The sequence below is a fragment of the Muscardinus avellanarius genome, assembly GCF_963383645.1.
Source record: "Muscardinus avellanarius genome assembly, chromosome: 6".
NCBI lineage: Eukaryota > Metazoa > Chordata > Mammalia > Rodentia > Gliridae > Muscardinus > Muscardinus avellanarius.
In genome coordinates this window covers 52,870,781-52,897,226 of record NC_137791.1, presented here as the reverse complement: position 1 = coordinate 52,897,226, position 26,446 = coordinate 52,870,781, and the positions used below count along the sequence as shown (strand labels likewise).

Below are 26,446 nucleotides of genomic sequence, written 5' to 3'. Positions count from 1 at the left end.
CTTCAGATTAAAGAAGAATAGTCCATATTTCTGTCTTGCTCCTATAAAAAATAGTCAAAGAAAATATTGTTAGTTCTAAAGCACATCTGACTCTAGAAGAGGCAAAAGAAATGTCAAAGCATAGTCTATTTAACTGTTCGGCTAGTTGAGTTATAAATAACGATGAGGCTTACATTTTAAAAAGCGTTTGACAAACGTGTTTCAGGACCTATGAGACAAACTAACACACTCACAGTTGGAACCGCGCTGAAAACTGAGTTAAATAAAACCAACTTTAGAGATGGGTATGGTGGTGTGCTCCTGTAATCCCAGTACTTGGGAGGCTGAGACAGGAGGATTGCAGGTTTGTGGCCAGCCTCCACTACTTAGTGAAACCCTCCTCAACTTAGTGAGACCCTGTTTCAAAATAAAAAATAAAAAATAGGGCTGGAGGTGTAGATTGGAGGTACAATGCCCCGAGGTTCAATCCTCAGTACCGCAAGAAAAAAAATTTTTGAGTTAAATGTTTACTTTTCCTGAAATCATTCATAGAAAGGATAAAACAGTATAATAGCTATATTCCAAAAATTAGCATGCAGAACTGGTATTTAAAATAAATGGAAACATCTGAAAGTTACTATGAGTCAGTAATATAATTAGATGAATAAACTCTCAATACTAAGAATTCTTGTAAAGCAAATGTCCACTAATTAAATTATGCAGAATTTCACAGAGCACATTTTGTTTTAAATAATATATACTGGCTAGTACCTTTAACTCAGTTAAATTTATTTTAAGAGGGAGCTGGCATAATCGAAAGCTTACTGACAGTTGGCCATGTCTTTGTATCTCTATATAAATTTTAGTATATCTACCTGAACTTTACTAAAGGAATGTTTTTAACACCTGGTAGTTGATATTTGAACATAATATTTTGAAGATATAAATAGAATGAGCTACAGGTAATATTTGTTAGGGATTAAGAAGACTCTATCATGTGAAAAATAACCTCTAAGAAGTATCAAATAACAGCCATCTAACAAATTATATGCAATCAGAGTAGCAAGATGAGGGACAGTTTAATCCTGTCATCTAGAAAAAGACCTGTTCAAATATGCATTTAAAAAGAAGTCTATAGGAATAATTACAGTTTTATAGCTCACATGTATATGATTCATGTTTATTTTATTGTTTCATATTTTATATTCAGAAATGACCTTCAGAATAAAAGGGGTTATTATGTGTTCAGGGACCTCTCATTTGCTAAATTTGTTTTTCTACCTTAGGACATACAGGAGAGCAAGAGAAAAAGAAAATATAATTACAAGGGAAGGAGAACATGATACTGAGAAGAATAATTTCCGTGTATGAGGGGGTTACAATAACTCTGGCTGTGTCCCTCTCAAGGTGAGATTTGCAAAGACTTGAGCAGAGCAAAAAGACAGGGGATGGGGGGCTGCACTGTAGGAGAAAGACAACGAGATGGGGAGGAGAATCGATAGTAGATATGCATAGGCTATTGCTTCTGCTGCCATCAACTTTAGAGAAATGTTGTTAGAAATCATGAAAGTAATAAAGTTACTCCAACTCCTATTAAGGATAAAACAGTAGGTGTTGCCAATGAAGCCTATGAGAGGCCTTATGAAGGGGTGTGTGTGTGTGTGTGTGTGTGTGTGTGTGTGTGTGTGTGTACGTGTGTTTGACCATGGATCACAGCGAAGTCAGCAGAGATGAAGGTGTGACTACTCTGTGTCACCAGGGGTCTGGCTGATGATTTCTTCTGACTTTAGCAGAACACATGACAGGATAGCAGGGATGCTGGGTCAGATTTTCCCTTGCTCCACACAGGCCTGCACCCAGACAGGAAAACCACCCCAGGCAGCTGGCAAGCTGGCAAGCTGGGCCCAGAGTTGTATAACATTCTGGAAGGCCGTGGGGGATATTAGAATACCCTGACAAGCAGCCAGCTGCCCCGTCCTGAGAGAGCAGTCAGCTCACAGGGGCCTGCTGAGCTGTGGGCATCGCCTCTGGTTTGGGGAAAGACGGAGCAATCCTGTACACGGGCCCCTGACACAGGCCTGGGTGTCTGCCAAAGCAGGGCTGATTTTCTATTTTTGTAGGGGGGCTAAGGTTCTCTTCTCTGAGGGAGATTAAACACTTGCTGCTGTGTGTCATGTCCTTTGTAGCAGTCTTATTATTGAATCTTCACAGCTCTCCTAAAAGGTCTACCCATTTCACAGAGGGAGAAACAGGTTCAGCGGGGTCAAGCCGCTTGCCTAGACTGGTAAGTAACAGAATTTGAGTCAGGGCTGCCTGACTTCACTGAACACCCGGACTGGAGATTTCCTCAAAGCCACACAGCTCCCTTTCAACTAAAATGCTTTAACCCTTCTATGCCCAGGGGAATCCCACTCTCCTGTACACCCCACACCCTTCCTCTCCTCATACACACATTTACCCCCACACTGGGAGCCACAGCTCCTAGGCATCCTGAAACTGGCTCCGATTTCTCTTTGTGGCATAAAATCTTCATGTACAGGGAGGGGTAGCCGGGTAGGGTAGCGGGGTCGCCAGGGAGGATTTGGAGGGAAACATACCAAGTGCTGTGTGCCTGCAAGCTTAGCACTTTGGTCCTCACTGTGAAGTATAATTACAGTGAACCAGTCAAAGTATGAAAATGTTCCAAGAACAGCTAATTATTTTAGGTAAGAAAAAAGCACAGAGATAGTTTTGGTATATGCTGGACTTTGTCAAATTTGGGGTCTGCTTGTACATTTATTCCCTTTCTCTAATTTTCCTGCCCCTTCTTCCAATCCCAAACAACACACACACACACACACACACACACACACACACACACACCCCAAGGCAGTAAAATGGCTAGAAGATGCTATTTCCTCTTGACTCGGATTTTTTTTTTTTTTTAATGATACTGAAGTCTGAAGGATTAGCAGCAGAGCAGCCAGGCACCCGACCCCTTCTCTCCTTTCTCCCCCTTCACAAGGACAGAAATGTGTCATATAATTAATCCTTTACCAAGCTGATTGGACAAGAGGCCAAATGCAGTGGCTGAAAACTTTTGGAGAAGTTAGTTAGCAACAAAAGCCTGACACAAAAAGGACAGATACGGGAAGAAAGACAATTCACAGTAAGAGCGCAGAAGTGGATGAACACACTGTTCCTCCATAATAAAACAGCATAGGCCACCGAACTCAAAGGACTGCATTTCAGTAGCTGTTGATTTGGGTCAAGTTAGTTTTATTTTTCAAGTAGGGATTACAAATAGTACCTATTTAGAGCCGGACGTGGTGGCGCACACTTGTAATCCCAGCATTTGGGAGGATGAGACCGGAGGATTGCGGTTTGCAGACAGCCTCAGCTACTTAGTGAGGCCCTCCACAACTCAGTGAGACCCTGTTTCAAAATAAAGAACAGAAAATTGGGCTTGGGGTGTAGCTCAGAAGTCGAATGCCCCTGGGTTCCATCCCCAGACCCACACACACACAAAAATAGTACCTATTTAAAAATCCAATTCATGATATTAAGTCTTAGCTTATAATATATGATTAACATAAATTAGTTATTACTATTAGTTTTATTTTTGTTGTTTTTAAAATTTTTATTGGTGCTTTATAATTATACAGGAGAGTGAGATTCAAAGTGATACGCTCATATATGCACACATTATTTGGTCTATTTCCTACCCCATTTTTTCCTTACTTTTCATTTTTTACTAATTTCAGTGAGGGTAGGGAAGAAAATGTAAAGGGATAGATAGAATTGTGGATAAATGCGTAAAATAGTAAGCGAGAGGAAAGCTTCAATCCCATAAAAGAAGTAAGGGGAAAAGAAAGGCAAAAACCCTACAAGGAATATAATAAAATAGAATATCTACTTATAATGATTGAGAGGGAAAGCACAACCAAGTTAGGGAGAAAAGCAAAAGTTAAAGTTGTCAGTTCTAGAATGTAATTATGGGATCAACTAAAAGTAAAATGTCAAAGCCAGCAGCTCAGCTACCTGGCCTCCATCTGCCCACCACCAAGGGCCACATCCCTGTCTCTCTGATGACCCATCTCTGAGAGGGGCTCAAAGCTTGGAAGATGCTCAGATGAGGGAGTGACAGGCTGCAGGCTGCAGGCCTTGGAGCTGTGCAGTGGGTGATGCAAATGAACCACAAAGTGTGAAGGAAGGAAAGATGCAAGGTGGGGCCTTGAAGTCCATCAGGCTGAAGTGAATGGGAAACAAGAAACAGGGTGAGGGAGAAGTGGTGAATAAGTAAATACATACATACATACATACATACATACATACATACATACATACAGCAGAGAGCCAAAAATAGTTTGTCAAACAAATAGCAAGGGGAAAGGCAGATGGATACCAGAAAGTAAGGCCATCCAAGAAAAGTAGCCTTAGGAAGAAAAAAGAGATGCAGAAAGGGTTAGCACACCCCAAAAAGATCCTGTAATGGAATATTCAGGGTTTGAGTCCCAGTTCTGCCCCAAAGGGACACTGTGACTAAAGAAGGGCCACTTCTTGGAACCACAATTTTCTCCTGAAGTTTTAATACAAAGAAAGTGGGTTTGGTGGCATAGGAACTCCTCTGGAGCCCTTGAGAACACAGAAACAGCTCTCCCTGAACCCAGCTTTTTCTTCCACACCACTCACTGACATGTGGAGTCCTTTAGAAAGGGTAGAAATGACTGAGAAGCGAGGAGAAAACAAATACCAACCATGTTGGAGCAACATGAAAACATTCAGATGATGTATAAAAAACAGACAGTAGCACCCACGAAGAAACAAAACCTTGCAAGAAAAAGGAAAAAGCATTCAAATGAAGCTCAATAATTTCAATTCTCTTACACTGGTACTCACTATGTCAATAGGTATAGCACCAGTTAAAGTTTTCTGTTGTTAGTATTATATATTCATCTGTATGCTCTTATAAATGGCCTCCAGTATTAAGTCTCAATTGAAATTTTAAGGCAACTATATGACATAAAGTAGGTGGGCAGGGGAGCAAATGTGTCAGAGGAGGAGGGACACAGCCAAGGCCTCGAATAACAGAAAACAAAAACAGAAAGTCTCATCAGAAAGGTATCAGAGAGCCTGTGGGGAAGGGAATTTTAAAAAACAAAGTATACTAACAAACATCAAAGGCCTAACACAAAATAGACTGGTGAGGTTTTGCTATGGCTTGCCTCTGTGGCTATCTGACTACTGCGCCTCCAGGTGCCAGGTGGGAAACAGCCTTGCCTAGTCATCACAGTGTGCAGTGGCATTATTATATATACATTATATTATATTATATTATATTATTATATTATATCACTAATTATCTTTGAGGATGGGTTGTGACACAGCAAAGTTTGAGAAGTGCTGGAATATAGAACACAGGACAAAAAGAAGTGAGAAAACCCTACCTATAAAGGAAAGTTCAGAGTCATCAAAAAAAGATAACAGCACTGGGTTATATATATGAGAAGGAAAAAAGAAATGCTCCCTGTTACAATGCAGTGCTAAAAATAGAGGATGGCATACTTATTCTCTGAGCTGGAAGGATTCTTAAATGTTCTGACTGTTCTGAGCACTAGCTCGCAGGTTTGTGTGCAGGGCTTTGCCTCTTCCTGCTGTAGTGTGGGCTCCTGACCTGTGGGGCCTTTCGGGGTCACAGGTGGGTTTATATCTCATCACGGAGTGGCTGGTAGAGTGTAGAAATGAATGAATAAATGAATGAATGAATGAGAAAATTAGTGCATTTCTTTTAAATTTGCATCTTATAAATGTCCAGAAATACAAACAGAAATGTGGATGGTTTGTGGCCAAATGTCTCTAGGGAGTAGATTCCAGATATCCTTGCTGGCAGGTCGGAGTCCTCTACCAACCTTCCTTTGTTCCAGGTCTCCTACTAAGTACTTTCCAGAGTGTCCTGCAGGGGGTGGTATGCCCCTGGAGAGACAAGCCAGCTCAAGAGTTCCTGGTTCATGCTCTCGCTCTCTCTTGCGCGCGCGCTCTCTCTCTCCTTTCTTGGAACCTCAGCAAATCTCTTTCTAAGCCCCAATATTGTGAAATATTGTGATTGGACAAATCGCTTTATGCAACTTGATTTTGGTTCAAGAGGACATAAAATCCTACCCTAGGAAAATCCCTGCAAAAGTCTAGTGTTTTAGAGAATACTGAACCACAACCACCTTTCAAGACTTCTCGCTGGCCATCCGCATAAGCATCAACTGCTATTTTGAAATATGTGAACAATGTTTAAGAACTTTGTCATACAAGGAACAGAAAAGAACTATACCTTTTTAAAAAAAAATCTCACTTTTCTTTGAAAAATGGTATAGAACTTTAAGGAGACTGAGTTTTGAAGAATTGTAACTCATATCAGAGTTTGGTAACTAGGTTTTTGTTGCACAGGAAAAGCTAACCTTTAGTCTGCTTAAATCAAAATCCAGCATTGGCCTATCTTTAGAGCTGTTTACTAAAATAAAAGTTATGCTTCCAAAAGGGAAAAATTTTTCAAAAATCATTGTTCAGGTCTCAAATAGTCAAAACTGTGATTTATATGTGTATCTGGGGACAAAACTCCAAGTCTAGTCTCTCCAGGCTCGGCAGACAAGAGAAAGGCCAAAGGCAGCTGCCAAGAGGACACTGTGGGCATGCGGGCTCCCTCCTTGGGTCCCTGTCCCTCTTCCCTTGCGGCTGCACCTCCAGGGCTTTACCAAGGCCTCTCAGGATTAGCTGGTCCAAAATAGCCCTAGGTAAACATACCACCTGTCTGGGAGATTAAAGAGCTTTTGCCCCTAGGCTACTCTTCCTTCTGCAAAATTAATCCTCAATTCTGAGTCTCCTGCATGAGCATATTGAATTTTTCCTGTGTTTTCTACACCAAACAAAAGATGTATTATTTATCTCTAAACCTCCTCCCTTTTTTTTTTTTACTTGTGATCACCACACAGGGCCTGTTGCAGGCTCTTGGACAGGAAAAAGTCATCTATTTCTAGACTGCAACTAAAATGAGGCTTGGACTTCCACCTGAATTCTTCAAGTGGAAAAAAATTCTTTTTTTTTATAGTGCCTCATGTTGTTTTAACAGTTCAAATAAATGTGATAATACAGAGTAACAGTTCCTTAATTTGGAAATGGTTTTAGCATATGATATTCAGACACATTTTGAGGCATAAATATTATTGTCCCCAACTAGACATGACACATGAACACTAGACAGTTTTTCATGCCCGAGATCATGTAACTGGGGAGAAGCTGTGTGACTCAAATCCAATAATCGTAATTTCTAATTTAAGTCTCTTTCATTGCACAAAACAGCAGTTTTTCTCTGTTCCTTTTGAGTTACATGGAGAAAGAGAAAAAGGATGCATTTCTATCATAGAAGCATAAGCAGGATTTCTCTTATCTCCATCTCCTGTTTCCATTCAATGTGATTTTACCAAGTAGTAGAAGTCCTACCTAGAGTATTTATGACCTCAGCCTGGAAGGTTGAGTGCCAGAGCATGAGGGGAAGTGAGGGACAAGTTTGTGCACACAGTTCTGACCCTTTGAGCCCCTGTCTGAAGGTGTCTCTGCCCAGTCTCATGTGTTTGACCTGAAGTGTCCCGGTTCAGAGCAGCCAAACTCACTCCTCCTATCAAGTTCCATGGACTGTATTTACAGCAGGGATTCCTGTTTGCGAGTATGGATGAGCCTAAGTGTCAGGAATCTGTTTTCTGTGAATTCCTTTGCAGAGGGGGTAAGCACGGAAGTTAATTTGTTTCTGAGAGAACAGAGATATGAAAATAGTGCCTTGTGGGGCTTAGCTGTGGGGTATGATGGATCCAGCAGGAAAAGGGCCAGCTCAAACACACCAGCTCCATCCCAAGAGCAACTAACTGCAGCTCCCAAATCTCCCCCTCTCAAGGAGGTCAAAGTGTGTGTGTGTGTGTGTGTGTGTGTGTGTGTGTGTGTGTGTGTGTGTGAGAGAGAGAGAGAGAGAGAGAGAGAGAGAGAGAGAGAGACAGACAGACAGACAGACAGACAGACAGACAGACAGACACCTTGGACTTACCCTAAGAAAAGTATTCTCATCATTAGAAAACTGAAAAGCCAGACTTAGAAAAGACAATTCCTTTGTATAAAACATTTCAAGAGGAAGAGGTAGGGGAAAGAGAAGAGATCAGCTTTTCTGCTGACTTTAGAAAAACCCTCCCTACCAAGAAAATGGCAGGCTTTGACTCCCCTTCCTTCTGGGAAAGCAAACAGATTAAAAGCCTTTCCAATTATCTAGGTAGGATGAGGTACCTGTGTTTCCAGAACAGTCAGAAACAAAGAGTGGGGCTCGCTCCACGATATCCAGACCAGGTTTTCATGTCTCCCTCCTTCTAACCTTTACCAAAGGCTGAAGGGACAGATAAGTGGTTCATGTCCCTCATACTCTCTGGTGGGAAAAACACTCAGAAAGTGTGGGAGGTCAGAGGGGAAAGGCTGGGCACGAGGACTGAGGAATGGGGAGAAGGAAACACAGCAAGAAAATGAGCCCCTTCAAATGCTAAGCAAGAAACATGATTGCCTCTTACTCTGTTAAACTCGATACCAGAGCAAAGTCCACTCACCAGCAGGGGCTCCACGCTGCTCCCTGGCAATTCCTGGTCATCTGTGCTCCACCACGAAGCTCATGGTGGTGCCGTCGAAGGAAGGGGGAGCAATGATCCGTGGCCCCAGGGACTGAGAACTGATGCTGATGACAGGTTTGCCGTGCAGCTGCGCAAAGCCCTTGGCGCCCACAAGCTGGGATGTGGCTGCCGGGGCTGAGGAGGAAGGGGAGGCAGGGGACTGACCAGAGGCCATGAAGTACGGGGCCTCTGTGAATGTGGCAGCTGCTTCTTTGTTGGGGGGCTCTGTTGCCATGGAGAGCTCACTGCTCCCCGGAGTGTGAGCAATCGGCGTGGGCTGCAGGGCATTGGTGGGCAGCACCGTGGGCAAAAACCCAGGGTAGATCATGTAGGTGGGTCCATAGGCCCCAGGACTCAGAGCCAGGGGAGGCACAGGGAGGGACATGGGAGCCACAGCTTGCTGCTGAGAAGTCATGGGCACATCCACATACTGTCCCGTCTCAGGGTCGAACAGTCTCCGGGTCATGGGCTGTACTGGTGTGTCCACCAGATAATACTGGCCGGTGGTCACATCTAAAAGCATCTTGCGTTGAGTCTGCTGAGGCTGTGGCTGCTGAAAGGGGTCTGTGGGGACCGCAGCTGGGCCTGCAGGTGCTGGGGCAGGCATGCCAGGTGGGGAGAAGCAGAGGACCTGAGGCTGGGCCCCCTGCAGACTGAAGGGTAGTGGCTGCTGGTGGTAGATGGCAGTGGTGGTTCGCTCGGGGCTCTGCGGCCCTGAGGGGACAGCAGCCGTCTCCCGTGGGTTGTCGGGTTTGGTGCGCCAAGCTGGCCGGCTGGTTCCGCTCACCTGAGAGCCCCTGGGGCTGCTGGAGACCTGGCTGCGGGCGCTCAGTGGGGGCAAGCTGCAGAGTGTGGCTGCCGAGGAGATGAGGGGCGCCTGTCTTGCGGCCCCAGGCCTGCCGGGCAGCTCCCCAGCCGCTGTGCTTCCTTTAAGGGGGATGGTCAGGTAATTCTCACAGTCACTGTTGCTCTTCTCCAAGTTGATGCCACTTTTCCTGTCGGTGGCCTCACTAGGCGGGGCCTGGGTGGCGGGAGAGATCTTGAGGGACCGGAGTCCCTGCGATTTGATGCCCCTGGCCACTGAAGCACTCTCTGGTGAAGGCCCTTGTGGGAATTTGCCAGCGACACCCCCAGTTTTCTGAGTGCTGCTGGCGCTCACGGTGAACACGTTCCGGCCGCTGGGGAGTGGCGGCAGGGGCTGCAGAGGCTGGGCTCTTTCCACCTCCTTGTGGACTGGAGGGATGTAGAGGGACCGGGGCCTTTCCCTGGCCATGTTCTCGAAGGCGGCTGCCCGGGCAGACACGCTCTCAGTGCTGGGGTTGGAGTTTCTCCTCTGCAGACGTTCTAGGGGGGCTCCTCGCAGGACCACACCGCCCTTGTTTCCTGCACCCCGTTCTTCACCCTCACCCAGCCGTTTGGCCAACTTGTCAGGGTCTACCTCAGGGCCCGCGCCTCCCTCCCGCTCCTCACTGGCAATGAGCGACAGGACGTGGCTGTCCGCCATCACAGGCAAGGGGTCACTTTTGCGTTTCCATTCATTCCTGTTGAAGCTGTACAGCTCCTCCATGGACCTCACTGCAGCCGTCAGCTTCTCCAGGGCGTTCCGGGCAGGCTTTGGGGTCTTCCCTTCTTCCTTGATGTCCTCATCCTTGGCTTTCTCTGGGGTCTTCTGAGCAGAAACCTTGGAGACGATCTTGAGCACAGGCAGGTATGAGCCCTGCTCGGGTTTATTGGGGGCAATGGTGGCCACGGGCAGCCTGCCAGACGCCCTGTGAACCAAGACTGTTCCTTCTGGGGAGGAGGAATTCATGGGCTGGCTGCTGCTACCTGTGCCCGTGCCATCCCTGAGCTCCCGGTCTACCCCGTCTTCTCTCTGGTTCACTACAGCCTGGCACATAATCATCATGGGTGACAGGGAACTGGACCCTCCGGCTGCAGCAGCCAGCTGCCTGGGCTTGGGCCCTGTCAGCCCCTGCTCGGGAGTGACACTGCCCTTCTCACTGCCATCCCCTGACCCCTTGATTAGCTTCCTGACATCTCTCACCTGATGCAGGGGCCCTTGAGCCTTGGACTTGTCTCTGATGTCTCTCACCTGGAACTGGGGCACTTTCTCCAGATTGTCCCCACGGAAGAGTTTCTGCTGTGCCCTGCTGCTGTCCTCTATGGTCTTGAAGAGATTAGAGGCGCTGCCACCAGCCAGCTTGGGTGTGAGCAATTTGGCGATGTTGAAGTCCGAGCTTGGCTGTTGCACACTCCCCAGCCGGATCTTGATTTCGGGAGCCTTGGGCCTAATCACTGCAGTGGTGGTGGCCTGGGCAGCAGGGTATTTGGTGGCCTGCTTCCCTGGCTGCTTGTCCTTGGGTGTCTGCTGGATGTTGGGGACAAAGAGGCGGGACATGATGGTGGACTTGTTGGCAGAGATCCCCCCGAGATCGGCCCTCCAGTCCCCCCCTTTGGGGAGCGTCAGCTTCCCGATGGGGGCTTTCTCTTCTTGCTTCTCAGCCTCTTTCTCCTTCCAAGACCGGAAAGCACTGTTCTGACTTCGGAGGAAGATGCCTTTCACAGTCTCCGAGGCACTCTTTTTAATTTCACACACTTCTATGTGTCCATCGGTGAAATTCCGGCCAGAGCCCGCGTTGCCTTCTCGAGGAGTACTGGCTTTGAAAGTTGGGGATTTAGACCCAGCCACGGACCCCTCCGCACCTGCATCAGACACGCTGAACACGGTGTGCTCGGAGCCCGCCTCTGAGTGGCGGGAATTCTGCCTCTGCAGGCCCCGCTCCCGTGGCTTCTCGGGCCCTGGAGGGCTCTCGGTGTCCTTGGAGGTGCCATGGTGGGACGTATCAGTGACTTCTCCCCGCTCCATTTTAAACTCATGTTCTCTCTGCATCTTCTTGGAGATGACATTTTTGAGCAGACTGGAAGCAAATTTGGACTTCTTCTGGGGGCCGTCGCCGCGGGAGGCGGGCTTGCTGCTCTCAGAGGTCTCTGAGCCATCGTCTGTGTACACTGACCCAGGACCCTTGCTGGAGCCTTTGGAGGTCCTGCAGGGGCCGGTGGCTGAGCTGGCTTTGCTCTCACTGCGTAAATTCAGGGGCTCCAGAAGGGTGACGACGCAGGAGCCTGTCTGGACCTGTTTCTGGAAGCACAGGGGTGTCTCCACATGTTTGATTTCTCCCTCAACTTTGCTGACCACGAACTCCAAGGCCTTGGTCTGGGATTTCTTGGACTGGATGTACAGCTGGTCTGCAGTGGCCCTGGCCCCGCCGCCCTTCCTCAGACCTGCAGCCACAGAGGCTGCGCTGCTCCTGAGGAGGCTCTGTTCCACCCTGGCCCCGACACCCCCACATTTTAAGTCCAAGAAGGTGGACCAGCGACCAAAGCCCACTTCGGACAGGGTGGTGGAGGACTCCCTGGAGCTGATATTCAGAGCCTCAAAGTAGGGGTAAGCGAGGCTCCGGAAGGCCCGGGAGGTCAGGTTACGCACCTCCTTGTCCGCATCGTCCAGCTCGCTCACGGCACTGGAGGCGCCGCTCGAGTAGTCCACCAGCTCCTTTGCCCGAATGGCCCCGCACCTGGTTTGCAGGCGAGCAGGGACAGCAATGAATTTCTTTGCATGGTCCTGAGCCACGGCTGCAGCCGACTTTTGCTTCGGTGAACTTGAACTGTGTTCAGCAGCTGTAGAGACGCAGAGGCTCATGTCGCCTTCATGCTTGGCAGCATAAATAATGTTTTGCTTTGCACGCACGTTGCTAGGCTCATTTATAGCCCGGGAAGTTGGTTTGATTGATAGGAGGATCTGGCTTGCTGCACCCCCACAGCTGCCTGTGGCGGTGGTGGCTGCCCCTGAGGCTGCCTCCCGGGGCTCCAGCGAGGGCTCGGGCTGAGTGGCAGTGCCAGGGCCAGTGGGTGGGGGTACAGGGTCACCGTCAGAGGGGCCACTGCCCACTTCTGTGCTGCTGGTGTCGCTGCTGCTGCTGCCTGCGCCAGGGCGAGCCAGGTCGCTGCTGATGGGGCTGGGTGTCGGCGTGGCCTTGGGGCTGGGAGTGGTGCTGAGGTAGCAGCTGTTGTCATCCTCTTCGGTGGGGGTGGTGACGTCTCCCGGGGTCTCGTCACTGCCACCAAAGGAAGCATAGTCCACAAAGGAGTAGATCACGTTATTGTCCTCGAAGTCCCAGCGAGAGGCCAGCCCCACATCGAAGTCCATGTCCTGCTCCACCTCGCTCAGCTGGATCTCATGGGTGGTGATGTAGTGCGCCTCCTCATTTTTGGGGGGGTCCCTGCTGCTCTGGGACTTGGCAATGATGTCCCTGCACTCCGTTCCGTCTCCTGGCACCCCCTCTCCTTCTCCTCCTCCTGTTTTTTTTCCTCCTTCTCCTCCCTGGGGTTGGCAGGTCACTTCACTCTCACTCTCAAAGCCCAAGGATGAGGAGGAGGTCGCCAGAGCCCCCGATGATGTGGTGGAATCGTCCACTTTGGAGATGCCATCGTCTCTTGCTTTGTCCACCGGGGAGGAGGACGAAGAGGATGAGAGTTGGGAGCTGGAGCATTCAGAGGAAGCAGGATCCTTCAGGGGGGTTGGAGCCTGGTGTTTCTGACTGCTGGCTTCATCCTGAGCTTTCCCCTTTGGGCTCCCAGTGGCCTTTTCTTCCTCAGGCTCCAGCATAAGTTTCAAGGTCCGGACACCGTCCCTCTGGTCTCTGGCTGAAGCGTACATCTCCACATATTTTGCTTCTTGCTGGGAGGAGGCTGGAGGCTTGGGGAGCGGCTGCAGCTGCTGTTCACGCTCCTGGCTGCCCTGCGCTCCGCTCACCCGGTCCTCCTGCACTTCCACCAGCCCGACCTGCTGCGAGTTCCGCTTCAGAGTGGTGGCTTCCATCCTGAGCCCTTGCCCAGGTTTCAGCAACAGGAAGAGGCAGTGGTGAGCACAGGGGCTGACTTGGGGCCCTCTCTGGTCCTGGAGGGGCCGCACTGTTGCCCTCAGTAGGGTCCCATGTGCCTGGACTGGCCCCAAGGCTGTAGGAACCAAGGCCACTGCTGCCAGCACCTCCCAGGTCTTCAGCCCCTGTGGCGGGGCCGCAGCAAGCCTGAGGGGCGAGGGAAGGCTCCCGGGTTGGGCAGCAGAGGTGGACCGTGGCTGGGGGGCTGCCGCACTGGCCGAGACTGTGGCCACTGTCCTGTAGCTGAGCTGTCCTGTCCAGCCACTTGCCTGGTGCGGTCGGCAGCTGGGGGTCTGAATGCCATTGGCCACGTGAAGAGCAGCCTCTGTAGGTGGACCCCTGGACTCCCAGAAATGAAAGGAAAGCATGTGCTGTTTCTTGTGAAGCCTTGTTCCTTTCCTGGATGGGGCGACAGAGGGTCACGTCATTCCAGAAATATTTTTAGTGTCCATTCCCTAGTCGAAATGAAACCACATTTGAGGGTAGAGGGAAGAGGCTCTGAGGACTGAGGACATGAAAAGAGGAGGTGGGGGCGGAGGAGGCGTGCGGCTTCCAATTCAAATCGACCAAATGCTTCGTACAATTTATTATAGAGATGTCTAGCAAGTCTGCAATTATTCTTTACTTGCTGCCATCTTTCTGTCCCAAGCCTCTGATTGAATGGATTTTCCCCCTTCTTAAACAAATTCGGATTTTGCACTGAACTTTAAATCAGTAGAGGACACTCCAGAAATATTTCAAAATCTCCCTCATACATATGGTAGCTTTATAATTGCCTCAAAAATCTACGCACTTTTTTTTTTTTTTTTTGGAGAGCCAATTCAAAAGAGTTCTGGTAACAGAAAAATATTTCATCTCCCTTTCCCAAGTTACACTTTACGAAATATTACCTGTTTCTTTCAAAATAGGAAGAATCCCTACTCTAGTCCTTGATGTGTTGGCTCAGAGTATAAAAGGATACTTTTAAAGACCTAAAACTTACAGCTTTAAATAAACTTTAATTATAGTCAGGAAAAAGGAGCACCCTGGTTCCAAACTGATACTATTCCAAATCCTTACAATGCCTAATCCATCTCAAAAAACGTTCCCTCAAGTTGTTAAATCATGGCAAGACAATAAGCCCCCAATTAAATATAGCCTGAGCCACAGTCTCAGCATTTGGCTTCACTGGCTGCATTCCAGACCTGCAGGGCACAGAGTCAAGAAAGCAGGACAGAACAACGAAAGTGCTTACCCTTCGTGAGTACAGTGCGGCTTGGAGGGAGGTTCAGAGAGGAAATGTGAGCCGCTGGCATGCCCCCCGGGAACAAAGCCAACTCCCAGGCCACCGGCTCTGAGGTGCATCCATTTCACACAAGTCTGTAATTGTACAAGTAAGTGTGCCAGGCAACTCAAGATGGCGGTCCATGCTAGCCAACCTCGCCAACCTCGGAGCAAGACATTGGGTCCTATCGATGGAGAACCAAGACTTGGCCTTGGTGAGATCTGTCCCTCATCACCTGCCGGCCCCAATTCCACCACTATACATAGCGTATGTGTCACTGATGCCGATTGAATAAAGCACTATTTTAAACATTCACATTTGTGGGGAACAAAAATAACACCAACAACCATCCCCTTCCAACATGAATGCCACCCCCACATGGAAAAATGTCCCTTCCTCTGAATAGTCGTGTGGGTAGGTGCATCTACCTTCTCACCCTTGGGATGCAGACTGCACAGCCCTGCTGTTCTCCCCACAGCTCCCTCTGCCCACACCACTGTCATTAAAAACACCGTCAGAGGAGAGCTGGAAATGTTAGAAAATGGTGTAGATCTAGAGTCAGAACTCAGGTGAAGAGACAGAAAAGAAAAAGGAAAAAGAAATGGCACAAAAATCTTAATTTCTTGCTGATAGTAATAATAATTACAATTAAGACTTATATTGTGTTTACCATGTGCCCAGAACTACTTGAAGTGCTTTTTAATGTGTATGTATATCAATTTGCTTAAACCTCTTAAGACAGAATTATTGTACTGATGTTATAGATGAGAAAGATAAGGCACAGAGATATTAAGAAATTATGAAACGGAATTCAAACCCAGGCGGAGTCTGGCTCTGCAGCCTGGATCTTAACCATTATGCTACACGTTCTTAATGACGTCCACAATCAAATACTCTACGGGGCACCCAGGTAATCAGTTAGAAGGAGTGACTTATCCACTAGGCACTTTCATCCGAGTGATCACAAATAAACCATTTAACAGTTTGCCCTTTTTTAATACAATCAACCTGTGTACACATTTTGTACTCAGAGACTAAGGAACATGAACCTATAAATAAAATGAAACGAAATATAGCTGGCTCCATGGGCAAGCAGAGTATTCTCAGTTCCCCATTTTAATTTTGCTCTGAAGCTGATCCTGCCTTGGCTGATGGACCCAGAGGATGGCCTCAAATACTGCGAGGCATACACACTCCATAGCTGAATGGAAGACAACGTTTCTGCCCATCAAAGCAATTATAGTCCAAGGAGAAAATTTTCCAGCACTTTCCATATGGTCCTGTCTGTCATGACAACACAACAGATTTCAGCAGAGTTTTTCCCAGCACTTAGCAAACTAAAATCACAGGGTTAGATGTCTTGAGTGCAAGTTAAATCACAATTGCTTAATACTCCAAGTTCTGAAATCTTCCCTTGAGGGTCTTCCTCCCTCAGAGAGCACAGCCCTAGCAAAGTTCCCTGAGAGGCAGAGAGGGCTGTTCTAAAACATTTACTTACCTTCAAAATAGTTGTGTGACTCCTTTTCTGCTTCCTATCTATCTAAATGAATTCCAGTGTAAAAAAAAAAAATTAAAGGGAAAACTTTTTCAAATAAAGTCAATTTCCAAAAAGGCACGTTTATTTTAAACCACAAATTCTGTTTTAAAAAATCAAATAAGTTAAATTTTGGAATAAGACAGACTTTCATCCATTAGAAGAAAAAAAAAACATAAATGTAAAACTAGTGGCCAATTTAGGGTAAAGTTAAAAAATTAAGAACTCCAAACTGCTTGCTTTCTGGCATTTTTGGAGTTTGGGGGCAGTTTATGTTAGCATAAAAATAGATGCTCTCAGTTCTGCTGAAATAACTGGCAGTGGGTTGGTATCCACAGTGCCTTTTATTTATTAATGTGACTACAGTGATTTTTTTTATGGATGAAGTCAGGGATTGCCTACCTGACCTCAGCTCTTGAGCAACTAACAATGACTAATGTCACCAGCATTAACCCATGGTAAGCGGGCACACTTGGTAGACCAGGCAAGGTATACGTGGTGGATAACTTTATATGGGAATTCAAAGAGCAACAAAGGAAGTGACTCAGCATTATTATTTTTATCTGTGCAGCAAAGGTTTCTTAGCATTCCCTGAAAGTCTAATGAGATGCATCAGAGTATATAAAACTTTAACATGATTAAGAGAATTAAGAATGAGAGCCAGGCCATCTTCCAGTTGATAAAAGGATATGGTTGTATTTAGGGTCTCCAACAATGGCATAATATAATAAATAAATGGTCTTTCAGAAGGAAGAACAGTTTATCAAGGGTAGATCACTATACTGAAAATGAAGGCATAGATTTAACTTAAACTCAAACTAGGACCTGCCAAACAGAACCCTTTTAGATTCTCTAGGGCATGATGGATGAAGGATAGTCTCAGATTACCTTAAATTTTGTGTAAGACTTTCCATAAACACTTGTGCAGCTATTCACACAAACATACTGGTATGAAGAGCTCTCTCTCTCTCTCTCTCTCTCTCTCTCTCTCTCTCTCTCTCTCTCTCGCTCTCTCTCTCTCTCTTCCTTTGATACAAGGTCTCCCTAAGTTGCTGAGGCTGGCCTTTAACTTATAATTTCCCTGGGTGGGCCCAGTGACTCCAGACTGAAAAAGGTTTCTTCTACTGTCCACTGCTTAATGGTCTGTGGCTAGATGTTTCTCTTGGGTCCAAGTAAACACACATAGGAATTATATCTGAAGGACAGGCAATTTTTTTTTAGTATTGTTGTTTGCTGTGGGTGCTAAAAATGTTATTCAGTTATCCAGGTAAAGGCTTTCCATGTTTTGCTTAACATTCCTCTCAATTATGCCATGAAAGAGCAATTATTAATCCATTTTATGGATAAATTGAGGCTGAGCAAAGACATGTGTCCTGTATGGCTTTTCACAATTAATAAATAATAAATGTTGTGTCCCTGGCTGGAGCCCAACCCAGAGTGACTTCAGCCCACATCAGTTGGTGACTGAGCATTTGGTCCATGAGGTGGAGGTCACAGGGTCAAGCCCACTGCTGGCCACAACCTCAACCAGCTGCCTGCACGTACAGCTGGTCTCCATGGAGTCCAAAGAAATGGAGCGGCAGGATTAGTGTAAAACTATCCCTGTGAATAGGAAAACAACATGTACCATGAGGATGAGTAAGTAGCAATATCTTCTTGTGCACAGAAGAGCACATTATTACAGAATCATGCTGTGCACTCTGTAGATGCAACCCCTTAGCTATGCCCTTAACACTTGGAAGGACAGGAAGGAAAGGTTCACCACCAGAAATAAAACCTTACTAACAAATGCTCAAGCCTGTACACAGTCCAGAGGTGGTGCAAAGCAGTTTATTACTTTTTCCTTTGAGTCAGGATGTATACCAAGTTCATTCCATCTGTCTCCCTCCTTCTCCTCCTGCTCCTCCTGCTCCTCCTCCTCCTCCTCCTCCTTCCCCTCCTCCTGCTTCCTGAATGGTTTCATCAGGAGTTTTGCCCTCCCTTTCCCCACTCCACCCCCAGCTCCTCCTCTTCTTCCTCTTGGCTTGGACTTGTTAGACAATACTTTCCATCTGGTTTTCTCCTAAGAGAGCTATGGAGGTTTTAATGTCTCAGGTCTTACTGGAAAAGGAAAATGATTCCTTCCAAACTCACCTCCAGGTGAAACACCAGCAAGCAAATAAGTCTTCATATAATACCGGCCACTTAAACTAGCCCAGCCTTAAATCTTGGTCTATCTTACCAAGATGTCTGTTTGTTATCCTAACATGAAACTTACTTTAAATTTAGCAACTTAATGTAAGTTACTCCAGGTTGGTATTGAAACAGAATTTAATTAACAAGTCAATTCAGTCACTTGTCTACAGAATCATGTGGATGACCTAATGCTGTGATCTTTAGAAAGAATTATTTTTGTCAGGTGTAGTGGCACACACTTGTAATCCCACTACTTGGGAGGCTGAGACAGGAGGAACGCAGGTTTTTGGCCAGCTTCAGCCAGTTATGAGGCCCTCTGCAACTTAGACCCTGTTTCAAAATAAAGAATAAACAGGGCTAGGGGTATAGCTCCAAGGTAGAATGCCACTGGGTTCAAACCACGTTATTGCAATATATAAATATACGTGTGTGTGTGTGTGTGTGTGTGTGTGTGTGTATGTGTGTGTATAATCTTTGAAAAGAATTTATATATAAAGTTATATATTCTTTTCATTGTAATTTTTATTTCATAATATGAGGCCTAAAGTCTTATTTCTGTTTTTAATCTGCTTTGGTAAATGTTTCTTCTCCTCAGATTTCTGATTTCTGATTTCAATCTTCAGCGATTTTAAACATGACCCTTCAAAGATATACTTAATCTTTTAAATTTTTAGTTTTCTATTTTTTATGAATATTTGAAATAATTATAAAAATCATTTAAGATCTCATTTCTTCCCTTGCTTTAAGTCTTTCTTTCAAATTTGTTCAAATTTCAAAAACTAAGATGCAAATTAGAGCAACTTTTTAGAAAACAATCTGACCATTTCTATCATACAGAATAAGAACATAAAGATATTATACTATGTACATGGAGATGCTTATTACTGTGTTTTGTGATAGCAAAGTAACTGGAAACCACTTAGATAATAATCAGTAGAGAAATGGTTGATTTATTTGATTATAGTGCATGCATGCTATAGAATATTGTGCAAGATATTAATTCAAAGGAACAGGAACTTCGGTTCCAATTATTTTTTGTACTCAGGACTGAACTTGGGGGTGGGCATCCCACCACTGAGCTACACCCTGAGCTACACCCTGTTATGGCTGTAATGGCGCTGTGGGCTCTTTTTCTTCTTTTCAACTAAAATATTTTGAATAGAGAAATTAAAACTAATAGATTTGCACGGCTTTAACAATTCTTTATTACAAAATTAGTAGGAAAATAGAAAGGAAAGAGCAGAGAAGCAGCATGCTTGGGACACTCTGGAGAGCCCAAAAATGGAACTCTGCCCCCTCTCCACCCCTGATGTTTAAATAGATTTTGTATTTGCATATTCTTATCAGCGTTAACATGGCAATGGGCTAGTAATTTATTTTTTTGCCAGGTGGTATCCCTTTGCCTCCGGACAGTGCACTTACCAAGTGGGTCGGTCAATAATCTACTGGCTTCTGCCTCTATTGTATTAGGCAGTATTGGTTGTTCATCAACTATGGGTGCTTTGAAGCAGCACATGGAGTTTACCTTTCCTATACACAGGCCGGGTCACAGAGGAGAGGAGGTAAACAGAGGCACTGGTTGCCTCCACGTACTTTTAGGGCCAAGTCTTTAATTGTCTCTAGAGCTTTTAAGGCTAAAAGCCTTAATTTCCATTACATTCTTACTATAGGCTAATCATTAGAACAAAGGACAGAGAGGGAGGGGGCTCTGCAGTGTAACAGCTGCCGCCCCGCCCTGCCCAGCTGCCTGCACAGCACCCAGGCTCTGACTGCTTTTTACATTTAGAAATTAATACCAGAGAAATTTTCCAATACCGGCACACACCCCAGTCATTTCTATTTATTTATTTTTGTTTTGTTTTGAAACAGAGTCTCACTAGGTTGCTGAGAGTCTTGCTGCATTGCTGTGGCTGGCTTTGAACCTGCGATTCTCCTACAGGCATGCTCTACCACGTCTAGCATCACCCTCATTCTTTGAGAATGCAATTTTGTCCTCTTTTTCCTCTTGTCACTTCAGTGTCAACATTTGAACAACACAGGAGCAAGCACTATTTTGGCCTTGGGAAAAATGGATTCTTGCCCTCCACTCCTCACAGATGTATGACCTTAGGCCAGTCACTTAACTCCTCTGAACTTTAGTTCTCAGGCTGATAGAATGAGGAAGTTAAAATTAAACAGTCTCTCTCTAGTCTACTCTGTAAAAAGTTGTTTTGGCTTCAGCTCTAAGCTGAATGATCATAACTTAAAGTTTATAAGAAGAAATGAAAATCTTCCAAAATAAAGTGTTTTTCTATTATAAAAGCAAAATACATGTTTCAGGATTTTTTAAATTAATTAATTTAGCCGGATGTGGTGGCGCATGCTTGTAATCCCCGCACTTGGGAGGTGGAGACAGGAGGATTGAACAGGTTCGAAGCCAGCCTCGCTGGCTTAAGAGACCGTGTTTCCAAATGAAAATATTTTAAAAAATAGGTCTGGGAGTGTAGCCCAGAGGTAGAAGGGCTTCCAGGAACCCCAGTACCACCAAAATACACACACACACACATACACACACACACACACACACACACACACATATATATATATATATATATATATATATATATACACACACACACATATATACATATATATGTATATATATACATACAAAATACAAATACAAAATACATATATATACATACAAAATACATACATATATATATATATATATATATATATATATATATATATATATTACTGGGAATTGAACCCAGGGGCATTCTACCTCCAAGCTATACCCAAACCCTATTTTTTATTCTTTATTTTGAAACAAGATCTCACTAAGTTGCAGAGGGCCTCACTAAGTAGCTGAAGCTGGCTTAGAACCCCCCTTCCCCCTGTCTCAGCCTCCCAAGTACTGGGATTACAAGCCTGTACCACCACACCTGGCTCAGAAAATGTAATAGTATAACCTTCCATGTGTTCATTCTTATCTTCCTGAATAAACAAAATCAATGTTAGTTTGGCATTTATTCTTCCATAGGTATTTTCTGTTCTTTAGACATCCAGATTCTTATTCTCCAAGTTTTTGTTTTATCATCATTTCCCCATGGGGTCTTCCAAGCCCAGTGAAGTGGAATCAGAACGACCATGTCACGTCTCATTAGCTCTGCATTGCATTATTGCCCAATTACCATACAAATGATTGTCCAGTTTATTGTTCATTATTCTCATCATAATTTAAACTGCACAGGCAGGTTCATGTGTGGCTTTATGGCTTTCATTTTAACATCTAAGACAATATAATCTTCACAAAGGCAGTTTTTTCTTCCTTCCTCTTTTCCTTCCTTCCTTTCTTTTTGCTTTTTTTAAGCTCTGATCTTACCCCCAGTCCCTAAAACAAGGCCTGGCACATAGTAGGCACAAAATAATTTTTTTAACTCTCAAGTGATTAAAGAGTAGGGACTCAGTAAATACTCTTTAGTCTACATTATTGAATCAATAATTAAAAATGGCTTAGTTATTACTTTTGGATGACCAGATGAAAACTAGAAAAGTTATTTAGGGAAAACCCTCCTTAATTGAATAGCTAAGAATGATTAATAAATAATGCATCAAAGCAGTATGGTCTATGAGTATTACTGATACACTGCTTATAAATAGTCACATTCAGTCCTTAGAAACATTTGATATTCAAAAGTTGGCAAAAATTCCATCATTATCTTGTTCAATTTCAAAATTTGCTTACCAAAAAAACTGTTTGAAATAAAAACATGTTACAGAATAAACCTAGGTGCTCATCACCGATGAATGGAAAAAAGATGTGGTTTACACACATAATAGTGTTACTCAGCCATAGACAAGCACAAAATTATGTCATTTGCCAGAGAAATGGATAGAACTGACATAAGTCAGACTCAGAAATCAAAGGCAACATGTTTTTCCTTAAATGTGGAAGCTAGAGAGCAAAGAAAAAGAAAAGGGGCCTCATGAAAATTAGGAGAAAGACCAGTGCAGTAGTGGAAGGGGATTCGAGAAGCCTCGAGGAGGACGGGAAGGAGGAGGTTTGGGGAAAGAAACAGACCAAATAATGTTATGCACATACATGAATATATCACTATGAATCTATCGTGTACAATTATACAGCACGGTAATTTTTAAAAAAGTAAAAGCAAAGATAAAATTCTAAATATATTGTTACTAAATAATAAAAATTAGGAATTTATAAATCCTAAGTAATGACTTTTATTGATCATTTAACTTCAACAGTTGATGAGCACATTCAGAACAGGCCTTTCTGGAGTGTGCTGCAACACTTCATGAAGCCAGTCACTGCCTCCAACAAAACCCCTTGCTGTCTGTAGATCAGATCATCCATCACATCACGGCCTCCCAGGTCAAGAGAAATCACTGAATGCACAGTGGTGAAGTCAAGGGTTACCAGTTAAGAAGCCAGGCTGTTTACACAGAGTGTCGTGCTGGCCAGCCGGTGAGGAAGGTGCAGAGGTCTGACTTTCACTGCTGAACATCTCAGCTTAGTGGGATTACAAAGGAAGGGAGACTCAGCCAGAGAGACTGCAGGCCAGCAGACCCCTTCTTATATTTGTGACAACATGTTTTCCTGGTAACAGTTTATTTTGCCAAAAATATTCAAATAAAAGCCTCCAGAGACTCTTTTGAGAAGACGGTTTTGCATTCTCCAGTCAAACACCTGCCTGGTTTTAATGCGCTGCTATTTTAGTCCCTGTATGCATATGCTCCCTCCCATAAGACTCGAGTTGGTCTCTTTATATTTACTATGGACATAGTCTCTAAGGATAGAAATAGGCATAGAGGCCGGGCGTGGTGGTGCACGCTTGTAATCCCTGCGCTCGGGAGGCAGAGACAGGAGGATCGCACAGGTTCGAAGCCAGCCGCACGCGCTGGCTTAGGAGACCCTGTTTCCAAATAAAAATGTAAAATAGGTCTGGGAGTGTAGCCCGGAGGTAGAAGGGCTTCCAGGAACCCCAGTACCACCAAAAAGAAAAAGAAAAGAAAAGAAAAGAAATAGGTGTAGAGGATTTCTGGCTATCTCCGTGTGCCCTTAACAGCGAGGGAAGTAAACTCATGGACAAGGAAGTCATTTTTCTGTGTTAACACAACACTTTTATCATGATATGCACAAAGCACTCAGCACAAAACTGTCTTCTCAGCAGGGTTTTTCCCAATTGTTTTAGTGTGACCAGAGCACCTCTGCGCCACTCTGGATAAGGCCTAACAGACTGATCAAAAACACTCCCGAGCCACTCTCGACTCTTCCTTCTCTGTTCCTGGTGAATTCCAGTTTCTAACAGGGAAAGACCTCACTTTAGTACCACTTGGATCTGAGTTAGTACTTGGGACCAGGAGACGCCACCAAAGGCTTGCAGTGGAGTCTCAGGCTGCTCAGTGGTCGGGCTTCTGAGATGCTGCTTAAAGCAAAATCCAAGTAAGGTCAAAACTGCCCTTGCAAACACCTTAAATTTCTCATGGGTCTGATTTCAGGGTTTAGGGTATGCAATCCTGTGTGATATAACCTTTGAATACACACAATCACATACAATACATAATATAAAAGTGCAGGTGTTTATTCAATAATGAACACATTTGCAGAATGACATTTTACAGTGTTTTCTTTCCCAGCTTCCTACCCTGGTGTCTGAATTTACATAAAGCAAATGCACTTGAATTTGAGGCTGCAGTCTACTCCAGAAGATAGCTGTACCTTAGCTATTATTTCTGTGGAAACTCCAGTGAGTATCAATGACCTTAATTAGACTAATCAGTCACAAGAAAGCCATATCTGGGACCACCATCTTATGATCTACAAAGCCAGACTGTTCTCCACCCGTACCCCACCCCAGCCAGAACCCTGATCTTTTCAAATTCCTATTTGTCATTTGCTGCCTTTCTTCTTTGTATATCTGTGTACATAGTAGAGGAGGGAACTGGAGATCAAATTGAGAAACGTTCTAACTCTGAACTACATCCCCAGCCCTGTTTGTTTGTTTTAGAACAGTGTCTAAAGAGTCTTGCTAAGTTGCCGAGGGTCTCGCTAAGGTGCTGAGGCTGGCCTTGAACCTGAGATCCTTCTGTGTCAATCTTCCAACTACTGAGATTACAGGCAGGTAGCACCATGCCTAACTTGCACTTGCTATTTATTTATTTATTTATTTATTTATTTATTTATTTATTTATTTGGTGGTACTGGGGATGGCACTCTTCTACCTCTGGGCTACACTCCCAGACCTATTTTTTATATTTTATTTGGAAACAGGGTCTCTTAAGCCAGCAAGGCTGGCTTCAAACTTGCGTAATCCTCCTGTCTCCGGCTCCCAAGCGTGGGGATTACCTCCTGTCTCCGGCTCCCAAGCGTGGGGATTACAAGCGTGTGCCACCACGCCCGGCTTTTTTTTTTTTTTTTTTTTTTTTTTGATGGTGCTGGGGATGGAACCCTTCTACCTCCAGGCTACACTCCCAGACCTATTTTATATTTTATTTGGAAACAGGGTCTCTTAAGCCAGCAAGGCTGGTTTGAACCTGCGTGATCCTCCTGTCTCCGCCTCCCAAGCGCGGGGATTACAAGCGTGCGCCACCACGCCGGGTGCCTTTGCTCTTTAAATGATTCACTCACCCAGTTGACTTCTGGTGTGGTATTTGAGTTTTCAAAATATCTATTCAATGTATTTGCATTCTGTATTTTGGGCATTTACTTCATGTAAAATGGCAAAGTGAATGCCTTGTTTATGTGCATTTTGGTTTGTTGTAGAATGAAGCGTGGGGGAGTACTGGGTTTGACAACTTCTGATCAGAGGGTATGTGCCTCTCGGAATGGACTTGTAGACCACTCACCTATGCTTGTGCTGTGGACGGACGTGTCTGTCTTCTCAGCTCTCAGTTTGCTGAGCTGCGCTTCTTTCGGCTCCCAGTGCTACTGGCATGAAGAAGGCAATGCTGATGTCTGGGTGAGTCAGGCCATGGCATTGTGGAGAGATCAAGAACAATCTCCCCTCTGCCCAGTAGTGGGCAAAGAGACATCAGGCAACCCTGTAAAAAGTAGAAACAATAGCTAATAGGGTCTAGGTGAAGAATAAGGAAGATATTACATGTAAATCGCTTAAAACAGTGCCTAGTATACAATGAACTCCCCTCTGTTGTTAGCTAGTATTGTTTCTGTTGCTGGTTTTAGGACAACAGATGGTTTGAGAATGAGTTTAGATCCTTTGGGGACCATCTAGTGAAGTTTTTATAACCGAGTCACTCAAGATACTCCAAAACAATATAAGAGGCTAGATATAGTTTACCTCTAATCCTAGATATTTATTTAGAAACAAAGAACATTTGTCAAGCCTTTCATCTTTTGTAGTCTGGGGGTGAGGGTAAGGAGATAAGCTTGAGAATTTCCTTTGAGAGACTGACTAGAAATCTATAGGAAGAATGACTCTATAGGTCATTTAATTCAATCCACTTATTTTAAAGATGTCAAATTTGATAAAAAGAGGCACAAGGCCACAAATATTATCCATAATAAGATATCTTTTCCTCATTTGTCAAATTACATGGGAAAAGGAAAACCAAAAATATGTTTAGCCATGAGATTAAAACATAGTCTTATCTTCACTAAAGAAAGTGAACTCAATGTAGCTTTTAAAATAACACTACTATGGAGATTTAACTGACTTCACACAGTTGATAGATACTTGGCCAAAGATACAGTTGAACATCTCCATGATGAGTTTAATAGTTGATAATTTTCATGATCCCTTTACTATCAGGTCACCTGTTTGCAAAGAGTCATCAATAAGAATATAAGTAATGAGTAAATGTAAATTAATTGCAATAATTATTCTCAATTAAGTTAACTTCTATTACAACTTCTATATGTTGA

General features: G+C 44.7%; 1 protein-coding gene across 1 annotated transcript; it reads right to left on the bottom strand.

Annotated features, from left to right (window-relative positions):
- Positions 1-8,622: 8,622 nt before the first annotated feature.
- Positions 8,623-14,878, bottom strand: LOC308264344 (uncharacterized protein C4orf54; the record flags this gene model as incomplete). The annotated part of the gene is made up of 2 exons (XM_080697542.1): positions 14,820-14,878; positions 8,623-13,984 (listed from the first exon to the last, which is right to left on the bottom strand). The coding sequence occupies exon 2, from the start codon at positions 13,951-13,953 to the stop codon at positions 8,623-8,625; it is 5,331 nt and encodes a 1,776-aa protein (XP_080553668.1). The 5' UTR covers positions 13,954-13,984; positions 14,820-14,878.
- Positions 14,879-26,446: the final 11,568 nt, after the last annotated feature.